The sequence below is a fragment of the Grammomys surdaster genome, unplaced genomic scaffold, assembly GCF_004785775.1.
Source record: "Grammomys surdaster isolate TR1022 unplaced genomic scaffold, NIH_TR_1.0 125953, whole genome shotgun sequence".
Classification (NCBI taxonomy): domain Eukaryota; kingdom Metazoa; phylum Chordata; class Mammalia; order Rodentia; family Muridae; genus Grammomys; species Grammomys surdaster.
Window position 1 is genome coordinate 244,089 of NW_021620773.1, and position 11,334 is coordinate 255,422.

Below are 11,334 nucleotides of genomic sequence, written 5' to 3' on the forward strand. Positions count from 1 at the left end.
CACGTGGGGACCAAACAGAAGTTAATACCTGAGGTGATTTGAGGTGGTTCTGCCCTCTTTATTGTTAATCTTTGATTCCTAAGAGTGCCGACAATGCTTTTTCCTCCTCGACAGAATCGTCCTTCAGAGAATTATGAATAGTAACGGTAACAATTTAAGAACAGAAACATTATGATGTTGTAGCGCACAGCCAGAAGAATCAGCAACGCACTTGAGTGGCCGATGTGTGCTGTCTTGGTTTCTGGTCATCTTCACTCCTCCCGACACTCATTTGCATTCATAAACCCCTTTAACATCAGGGGCAGACGATGCATTGATAACTATTTTGGTCTCCAGTGCATGGCCTACCTCATACACCAGATGCTCATGACGAATACTGCATGATACAGAAATAGTATCTGTAAGCCGCTCGCCAAGAGCTTGGCTGCCTGGTAACACCTCTCACTTTAAAATCTTTGAGGTTGTCAAAGGTTTTCTTCCCACCCCTTTAAGTGGCTGCTGCTTGAGTATCATCTCCCTTATATGTCTTTCTATCCAACATTTCTCTCTCTTTTTTTTCTCCATTTTTCTTTGAGAACTGCTTTCTGTGTACCTTAGGTCTTATGTGTCACACTTGCCCCAGCGTATTCTCTATAGGCTTAGAATTCCATTCAGCCTGACAGAAAGCCATGGCCTTGAGTTACTCACTTCTACTTCCTCCTTGGTCATAACAAGGAAGAACTTTGTCAGAGGGATGAAACGGTTAGAAAGAAAATCCAGGCGTGTCATCCTCACTCTCACTGCCTGTGGAACTGGTTACTATCGGACACCTAGTTAGTTCACTTCTGCACTGCTGTTATCCATTTCCTTTTGACTAAAAGAATCAAGGGAACAGTCTGGATATTATTAATAATTGCTTATAAGGGCTTTTTAAAGAAATTGTGGGGAAAAGTAAACCTAGTTTAATAATGGAGATACTGAAGTCAATCTTTTTTTCCCCCCACCTCAGGGGCATAATCAACCCATTTCCTGCCTGCAAAGGAATCAGAGCATCTTCCCTTCAGTGCGTTCACATAGCTGAAGGGCACACAAAAGCTGTGCTCTGTGTGGATTCTACTGATGATCTTCTCTTCACGGGATCAAAAGGTGCTAGAAATGGCTGGAAACATGGCTCAGTGGTTAAGGCTACCTAGTGGTCTTCTGTAGAATTTTAGTAGTGGTTGCCAGCACCCAAGTCATGCAGCCCACAACTGCCTAAAACTCCAGTTTCAGGGAATCTGGCGCTCTCTTCTGACCTTCACACACACCTGCACTCATATGCACATAACCCCACATACACACACACACACACACACACTCACACACACACATGATTTAAAAATGTAATTAAGAAAAGGTGCTAGTAACTGTGTAATGATCATATGTATATATTTAAAAATAGCTTTTAGACAGGATTATTTAAAGACTTTAATTCGAGTGAATCTGATATGATGCTGGTTTGAGGATCTAAATGTCATAAAATCTAAAATCGTTGCTTAGTAGGGGAAGGAGTAAATCAGCTGTTTATATTTGTGAATGCTCTTGGTGAGAGAATGCATCTCCCTTCAGTGATTGACACCACATAGCAAGTTCTAGATCGTGAAATGGACAGTATGCAAATTCACAAAAGATAATTAAAATATGCAATGGGGCAAAAAGTCAGTATGGTCACCATTTCTTATTAGTACATCAGAGATTTTTTGAGGCATGACACAAATGTGTGTTAATAGCGTCACTCCCACGAGGTACATGCTGTGGCCTCGTATTATAGATGAAGAAACTCAAGAAAGTAAAATGTTTTGCCTGAATTTATTTAGCTAGTAGATTGAACAGATTTAGAGCCCTCCAACCCTGCACCCTCAGCCCCTTTGCTGCATGATAAGGAAGTAGAGCAGAAAGGCAGATACCAGACCTCCCTCTCTTTTGTTTGCTCCCTTTTACCTACCTTGTCTATGAGATTACCACAGACATTTGAGGGTGTTCTGTGATGCCTAGTTCAGGAAAATTGGAAAGTACCATCATCCTTTGCTGTTTCGTTCCCATGATAGAATGTTGTTTAAATAAATTTTGCTGGTAAAAGAACCTAAAACAGTTCATATTTCTTCTGCTTTGTTTGTTTCAGATCGTACTTGTAAAGTATGGAATCTCGTGACCGGACAGGAAATTATGTCACTGGGGGTTCACCCTAACAACGTTGTGTCTGTAAAATACTGTAATTATACCAGTCTGGTCTTCACAGTGTCAACATCTTATATTAAGGTGTGGGATATCAGAGAGTCAGCAAAGTGCATTCGGACATTAACGTAAGTAGTTTGAGAACAGCGGGAAGAGTGAATGGCTCTGTATTTTTATAGAATATAAGAACATGTAGGGCTGTTTGCATATTTTATTTTTAAAAACACCTACCTAGTCCTCAGGGGATGCTCAAGTGTTCACATAAAATCACAGACGTACTACCAAGGAAAACTTAGAACACAACAAAGTATAGACTGTGAGAAGGATAAGATGGACTGGACTCCACTGTTACCAAGTGTGGATTTCATCTTTTCCCTTTCCCAAATGCTAAGGCCATGACTGGGTGCACCATTTACTACTTTAAAGAATTATGTGATTTAAATAAGTATCAGTCCTTGGAAAATGACTGACCATCATTGGTAGTAAGGAAGTATTTACAACCTTTAACTAACCTTGAAATAACCAAGCGTGTTTTAGGATGGACACACTTCCTGTGTTCCCCGCTAGCACGAACGTTATGACTACAGGTTGTGTTGGACAGTTGGAGCAAGAGTCATTTCTCAGTGGGTGTTGTTATAATAATATCTTAAAACTACAAAACAAATAATTAGTATTTTGATTATAAAACTGACATTCCCTTTCCATAATTGAAGTGAACTCAGTAACTGTATACGTGAGGAGAGGGAACACTGAATGAGTTTCTAATTAACAGTAGAGACTGTTAACGGTTAAGAGACAGTTTCTTACTTCAGTGTTCCTGTTTCCTGCACTGGATAGAACGCCCTATATTATATAGGGAAGTTCTACAGAGAAAGAACGCCTTACCTCCAGTTAGAATGTTCTCAGTTTAAGTTGCTCACTAATGTCAAGTCAGAAAGATTGGTCCTTAATTCAGTATTTTAGACGTTAGCAGGGAAAAGATTTCAAAGTTAAAAACATCTCATCATGTAAATTTACTGGAGGATATATAAGTAAACCATGGCTTACTCTCAAAAACCAAGTGGAGGGTCTATTAAACAAAAGCCCTACCCGGTGTTCTTAATCTCAGAAGCCAATTCTAATATATAAATGAATACTGGTGAGCCAGACCAGCAGAAGGCTCCCACAAACTGCAGGAGATTGAGCTGCCCCTGTGGCAATGTTGAGATTTAATCTTGGACATAGAATCATTTTTAAAGGATGTTCTAGTCATCTTTATCTCTGGGTCTGGGGGTTGTAGTGTAATAGACACACACATTAAGAATTTAAACCATATCATCCTAGTTCATTCATACACATATTCTCTTAGTTGGCCAATACTCATTCATGGTGTGACCACCTGCTGGATGCTATGCCCGGCTCCATGCATGCATGTGGTCATGAGCAGAGGTAGCTCCTGCTGTTGTCTACAGAGAGGCTCTTAAGTACTCAGCTGCAAGCCAAGCTCATGTCTGAAAACACAACTTACTTTTCTTTGTTTTGTACTTACTAGATCGTCAGGTCAAGTTACTCTTGGAGAAGCTTGTTCTGCAAGCTCCAGCCGGACCGTAGCTATTCCTTCCGGAGAGAGCCAGATCAATCAAATTGCACTAAACCCAACTGGCACTTTCCTCTATGCGGCCTCTGGAAATGCTGTCAGAATGTGGGACCTTAAAAGGTAGAACTGTTAGAAAATGTATCTCTTGCATATATCAAATACAACTTTAGAAACTGGTAACACTAATGCTTGTGAAATCTAATTTTCCACATGACCTCTAGTTCACATTTTTTGTCTGTTTGTTTATGAGACAATTTCTCTGTGTAGGCCTGGCTGTCCTGTAACTCGCTATGTAGACCAGGCTGCCCTTGAACTGAGAGATTCACCTGCCTCTGCCTCCACAGTGATAGGATTAAAAGCGTCCCTTTTTGGCTCACATTTTTAAAAATGTTTCAACCTATATTTTATTTTGGGTAGAGCAATACAACTTACATATTCAATGAGGCAAAAAAAAAAAAGGAATGATTTAATAAGAGGGACTAAATATAGATTTCTTTTAACAAAGAGACTAGAAAACAGTTTTTAAGAAACAGTATTATTAATATCCTAGAAGTTAAAGGCCTTGCTGTATTTCAGCAGCTTGCCTTGAAGTAGAACTGCCATAGAAGTTCATCATTACCTTCTGACAACTGATGGCATACATTAAAAGAAAAAGAAGGTGTGTGTGTGTGTGTGTGTTGATATTTAGCCCCAGAGTGGCCTGGAACTTTCTGAGTTCAAATGAAGGTTGGGATAACAGCTGTGACCATCATGCCTAGGTAGAATTGTTTATTCTTCCACCTGTTAGATATCTGTTCTGACATGTTCTACCCATGTTCAGTCTTAGTAATGACTAATGAAAAGATTCACCTATTTTCTCATACACATAGTGGCACATAGATGTATATATATGTATACATATATATATATGTGTGTGTGTGTGTGTGTGTGTGCATATGTAGGTAATATATGTGTATATGTTGTATATAATATGTACACGTATAAAATAGAATAACTTCCCTTTAATAGCTTCATTGATGTTGTAAGCAGTGATATCAATGTTTTATTCAATTATAAATTGAGTCTAAAAGGGTTATGATGTCTTTCATAAATTCATGTGTTTAGTAGATTGAAGTTTGTTTAGGGGAATTAAGATTATCTTTTCATAATTTCTTAGAATTTGGCTTAATTCATAAGTTATATCAAGCTCTAGGATAAGATCTAAGAAGTTCTGTCCCAGCTTCTGTCACAGGATGTTAGTTGGACCGTTTCTATTTACTTGTTGCAGAGTTTCAAGAGGCAGGGCTGACATCGAAAGGAAAATCAATGAATTGTATTGTGAGCAAATATAGATTATATGAGTCTTCCATCTCGCTGGGAAGTACTTTCAACGGTTGTTTTATTTCTCTTTAAAGGTTTCAGTCTACAGGAAAGCTAACCGGACACCTGGGTCCTGTTATGTGCCTTACGGTAGACCAGATCTCCAGTGGACAGGACCTAATCATCACGGGCTCAAAAGACCACTACATCAAAGTGTGTATGAGTAGAGCTTGAATTACATTTTCTTGAGTGATGGGTTCGAGATATTCACTAATCTAAACCTTGTCCCACTTCTCTCTTCTTTCTTCTTGTGACCATTGAGGGTCATTGGGTTTTTGCTTTTCAGAGGAGCAGGTGGGGATTATTTACTGGGTTGTGAGTACCTTATAATGATCTCCAAGGATTACTCTATTTAGTGTAGTTTACTCCCCCTCCTCCAGGAAGTATTAGCTGTCAATTGCTCCTTGGGGAGGGGAGGAGTCTCGGGAATGCCTCCCCCATTCATGACTAGTGTTGAGAGGCCCCAGGCTTCAGAAGGTCTTTTGCAGATAACCAGGGCTGCTGTGAGTTCCTGAGCTCACTGACCAACCAGGTCAGCTCAGGAAGACCTGTATGTCACAGTCTTCCCCATCCTCTGGCTCTTTCTTGCTGTCTTCCTCTTCTGTCACGTTCCTTAAGCATTGCAGGTGTGACCTGGTATTCCTTCTTAGGGCTGACATCACTCAGCAGTCACTTTTTTCTAACCAGTCTTCTATCCCCGGATTATAGCCTTTGCTTCTTTTATTTTTGTAATCTTTTCTTTATTTTTAGTTACTGATTTGGTTCTTTTTGTTTTGAGAAAGGGTCTTAGGTAGTTTTGGGAAGGCCTTGAACTCTCTCTAGACGTCCAAAATGACCTTGGATACCTAATATTCCTGCATCTAGTTCTCAAGTGTATGGATTATAGATGAGTACCATGGTACCCAGTATCCTAGCTTACTTTTCTGTTGCTGTGATAAAAACACTGACCAAAACCTACTTGGGGAAAAGAGAGTTTATTGCAATATTGGTTATAGTCCAACATCAAGAAAATACAAGGCAGGAACTCAAGGTTGGACCCTGGAGGGAGGAACCGAAGTAGAGACCATTGAGGAATGCTGTTTACGAGCTTTCTGCAGTGCTCATGTTTAGCTAACTTTCTTATAAAGGTAGCTTCTTATACCTTTCTTATACATCCATAGGCTCACCTGCCTATGCATGGATGGTGCCACTCAGAATGGCCTCTTCCACATCAATTGTAAATCATGGAAATGTTCCACAGACATGCCCACAGGCCGCTTTTATGGAGGCAATTCCTCAATTGATGTTCCTTCTTCCCAGATTCGTCAAGTTGACAATCAAGCTCAGTCATCACACGCAATTTTATTTCCATTCTAGGGATTGACACTGGGCTTCGTGCATTCTAGTCAAGAACTGAACCCACTGAGCTCTATCCACATTGACCAATTTCGATATTATTCAATCATAGGTTGTCTTTTTCAGCCATGCAAAAGTGAAAAAGGTTTGCAGGGTAGCTTTGGGGAGGCGGAGAAGGAATCTGGGATTGACAAACTAGCTGATTTTAACCGAATACCATGATTTGTTTATTTCCATCTCAAACACATCCATACATAACATTTTCAGGTTTGAGTGTCTCGTTTGTTTATTCAGGCATGAAAAAAATCTAATTGCTTTTCTTGAAATTTGCAGAAGATATGATGTGCAAACAGTGTGGGAAACAGGACTGAGGGTATTCCTCAGAGTCTTCCTACAAAGTTGATGCAGTTAGCAGATCTTTTCAATGCACATTTGTGTGGCTTTGAATAAACACTTGGAGGTGCCTATCTAAAAATTGAATGGGATGACACCTTTCTCTCTGGTTCTCTCCTGTAGATGTTTGATGTGACTGAAGGGGCCCTTGGAACTGTAAGTCCCACCCACAACTTCGAGCCTCCTCATTATGATGGGATAGAAGCACTGGCCATTCAAGGCGACAACCTATTCAGTGGGTCCAGAGACAATGGAATCAAGAAATGGGACTTAGCTCAGAAAGGTCTTCTTCAGGTAATTCAGAAACTCTGCTAGGTGTGGATATTTCAACACCACACAGGAGTCTGTCCAGTAGATTGTTGGTGTTGGTGGTGTGTGTGTGGGGGGGGGTGGTGGTGATGGTTCTATTTAGATTATCATTGTTTAATCAGAGATTTCTCTTAAAGATTTTTAAAAATTTTTTTAAATAATTTTATAATCTTTATTATAAAAACAACTTGCAAATAAATTTAAACATCACATACCAAATTTGACCAGACCCAAAGTCTAAACAACTGAATGGTCTTGTATAGGGATAGAATAGACGTTTGGAATAGAAGCTGTGGAACTTCACCTTAAATTTTATGCTCTCAATATTAAATACATTTTATATTCGTTATCCTCAGAGTTTTAACTCGGAGAAGGTAAGCATTCTACTACTACATGCTAGGATGAAGTAGAACTTTTGTGTAGATCTGTTTATTAAATACAGTCACCTTGAGGTGGAACAGTTGTATTTGTTCATTGTTTTTAATGTACATATCTTCTAAACAGCACAACAGTTATCTGCCATGAAGAGCCTCCTCAGTCGTGGGAGCTTTTCCTCCGGCCCAATGGGCAGTGCTTCTGTCCACTACAGTGGGGCTGCACTGTATCAGTAAACTGACGGTTATCTTTCACTATTAGCTTTAAAGGGAAAAAATATTAGTGAACAGATAAAATTGTTTATAATTCTTTGCATCCATCTGTTGTTCCATGGATATATTTGGAGGGATTACAACTGCTACCCCTTCCCTGCTTTCAACCTGCAACTAAAGACAGAATGAACCGGTAGCCTGAATGTCAATAAAAAACACTTGAGCAGGTGCATACACCATGTTCAGATGCTTTCATAGACATGTGTTCATTTATTCATGATTGTGATTTTATATAGTGAATAATAAATGCTTATGCATGAAGTCTAGTCATGATATTATCTAATAGTGTTTTTGTGTTCATCATGATATATATGTATATGTATATGTAATATATATACTTAAGCCCCCATTTTCCTTAGGTTTCCATGTTATCTAGCAAAGTGTTTGAATGGTTTCATGAGGTGGTTCTTTTGATCCACATGTCAGTTTGTAGTTTACGGATTTGTTTTATTATGTATGTTTTGGCTAGAAAAGAGGAGAGAACTTTTCTGTGTTTTCTGAGTCTTTTAGAATCTGTAGATTCCTAACATTATGTCTTTAATACTGACAACACTGTAGAAACTGGGAAGCAACTTATAGATTTATTGCCTAAATCACTGAATGTATAGAAATGGACTTTGATAGTTTTAAAGGATGTTCTGTATTCTTTACACTGAGTTTTACCACTAAAGGTACTATAACCAATGTTGAGGTGACCACTGGTTTTATAAGGTTCCTCTTAAGTTCTGTTTTTTCTCTTCTCTTCAGCAAGTTCCAAATGCACACAAGGACTGGGTCTGTGCCCTGGGCCTTGTGCCAGGCCATCCGGTTTTGCTTAGTGGCTGCAGAGGAGGCATTTTGAAACTCTGGAATGTGGATACTTTTGTGCCAGTTGGTGAGATGAGAGGTCATGACAGTCCCATCAATGCCATATGTGTTAACTCCACCCATGTCTTCACTGCAGCCGAGTAAGTCTCCTCCTGTGGCTCTGCTCTGGGTGGGTTGCTTGTACTCACACTTAAAAAACGACTGCAGGCCATACGTGTTTACAAACACTGAGCACAACAGATTCCTCTCTCATTAGAGTCATCCAGGCAACTGGTTTAAGATGACTGATTTACATTTTAAATTTATTTTTAATATGATCTTGCTGTTTAGCCCAGGGTGGCTTAGAACTCATCATCCTTCTGTCTTAGCTACTCAAGAGATGAGGCTCTCTAGTGGTGTGCCATCACACCTGGCTCCTAAATTATGGTTTTGGATCTCTATGACGAGCCTTGAGTTTAGGCTGACCAGAATGTTAGGCTACTTCTGTATTATGTGTATTATGGAGTCTGCTGACAGATCTTTTTTAGTGACTTAGGGGTGGGCCCCATATGTTCAGAAGGAAAGGGGAGGGGATCAGGGAAGGATTGTAGGAGGGGTGACCAGAAGGGAGGCAATGAGTGGGGTATAAAAAGAATTTATTAATGACTAATTTTGAATTTTTTTGTCTTCAGAAAAGCAGCTTATTTGCTATTATTTGTATTTAGAACAAATTATTTTTAACAGTCTTTGTGCTTCTTTCTCCATTTAATATTTAAGAATGTGGTAGTAACATCTGTTTCCTCTCTCCTCTGAGTAGTTGGATCGACAAATTCATTTCTTGCTTGTCTGATTAATCACAATGAATCATCTTCTCTGTGCTGGGTCTTAATCTAGACTCTTCTGAAGGGAGCAGAGAGCAGGGCAGACACAAAGTCTACCTTCTCTTCTAGCCAGAAGCAGAAGAAAATAGTAAGGTGAAAAAATGCACCAATGACATCGGAGCAGGGGCGGGGTCACAGATCAGGTGATTCAGAGTGGGAGGCCTCTGTGCCATGTGGTGCAGAAAAGTTACAGACAAGAAGCCTTCTATATCAGTCTGTGTTTGCTTTCCTCATGCAACATCGTACATGCTTTACTTGCATTAATTAAAGACCTCTTTAAAAAAGTTTCCCTGAGTAATTCTGAGATCTATTTCTTGACATTTCTGCCTCTGTTCATGTCCATTTTAACTTTGTTTTGTAGTGATCGAACTGTGAGAATCTGGAAGGCCCACAACTTGCAAGATGGTCAAATCTCTGACACAGGAGATCTGGGGGATGATATTGCCAGTAATTAACAAGAATGGAGATAAGCAGAAGGCAACACTGTGATGATGCTCTGTGTTCTTTATTGAAAACAATGTCCTGCACTTATTACTAATGGAATCAACTGGAAATATATCTCAATCCACTGCTAGATAATGTGTATCCTAATAAAATTGTTGTCTTATATTTGAAATATTAATATCTACCAACACATATACTTCCTAAAATCGATGTATTGCTTGAATCACACTTTTACTGTGGCTGAATTTTTGTGCCTAGCTATAAAGAGACCCTTCGAATTATTTGAGTTATAAGACATCTGCTTTTGTGACAGTCAGAAGCATACCCAGAATAAAACACGCCTACCTGTTAACTCGTTCAAATAACGTGGTCATAGCTTACACATTTAAACATATATTGGAACTGTTAAATCAAATTATAGTCTGTTCAGGAGGAATTTTGTCAGTGTATAAGGGGTTCTAAGTTTCAAAGCTTATTCAGTGTAATGGAATAACAAAATGAGGAATTATTGATTTTTCATAATTGACTAAGAAAGATAACAATTTATGCTAAAATGTTCATGTTTACCTGTATTGACCAAAGCTTTCAGTTGTTCTACGTTCTGTGCTCAGGATTGAAGTGCTGCACCACCATTGTGTTGTTAGTACTGGGCACGTATTCTGTGATGGTGAACTATTGATTTCCTAACAGAAAGATATTTTCATCTATTTTCCTATGGAATTGTTTCTATTATTACCTTTTAATTTCTTTTTTATTTAATAGGAATAGCTCCTTTCTCCTTCCTCTGATTTTTATATGCTGCTAAATATATTTTAAAGATACTGTGTTTGCACACACTGGTAGCTGTGATGTGTTCACACACATTGGTAGGCTATTATCGTCTGTGGTGGGAACCCATGTAAATAGGTAGATTGTAAAGAGAGACTATCTTGCATTATGACTGTATGAATTTCTAAATGCTGTTTGATTGGGTTTTGTTACAGGATGTATAATTTATCCGTCTGCTCAGAATATTAATTTGTAAATTCTGCAGGGTTAATTTTATGTAATGGTATAACTTTTGAAATTATTGTCTTGTGTTTTTTTTGTTTGCCCTGAAAAATATTTGTTTGTAAATGAGAGTTTAGCTAGTGCTTAAATAAACACGTGCTATGAATTGTTTCTATTACACTAGTCTTTTTCTAATTGTAAGTAAATTCCAGTATTGGCAAATCATTTTTGTCTGTGCGTGAGGTGAGGAAAGATTATCTAACTGTTCTTTTCTTTGTTCATGAGACATAAAATAGTTTTTGAAAGGCTTCAGTTGTAACCTCATCTTCATGAACTGTGGAAACACTAGTTAAACCAATTGATGTAATTTAGGAATTCAGACATAGAAAATAATACAAAAATTGATTGTGATAAATTTGAG

The 11,334-nt window shown here is 38.7% G+C and overlaps 1 protein-coding gene across 4 annotated transcripts in view; it reads left to right on the forward strand.

Annotated features, from left to right (window-relative positions):
* Kif21a (kinesin family member 21A) overlaps positions 1-11,091 on the forward strand; it is a 115,698-nt gene extending 104,607 nt beyond the window's left edge. For all 4 annotated transcript variants that reach the window (XM_028753651.1, XM_028753654.1, XM_028753653.1 and 1 more), the window contains 7 exons: positions 989-1,125; positions 2,141-2,321; positions 3,725-3,889; positions 5,164-5,281; positions 6,980-7,150; positions 8,560-8,759; positions 9,841-11,091. In XM_028753651.1, the coding sequence (XP_028609484.1) occupies positions 989-1,125; positions 2,141-2,321; positions 3,725-3,889; positions 5,164-5,281; positions 6,980-7,150; positions 8,560-8,759; positions 9,841-9,934 (1,066 nt within the window). In that variant the 3' untranslated portion in view covers positions 9,935-11,091. The remainder of the gene's footprint in view (positions 1-988; positions 1,126-2,140; positions 2,322-3,724; positions 3,890-5,163; positions 5,282-6,979; positions 7,151-8,559; positions 8,760-9,840) is intronic.
* The last annotated feature ends 243 nt before the right edge of the window (positions 11,092-11,334 follow it).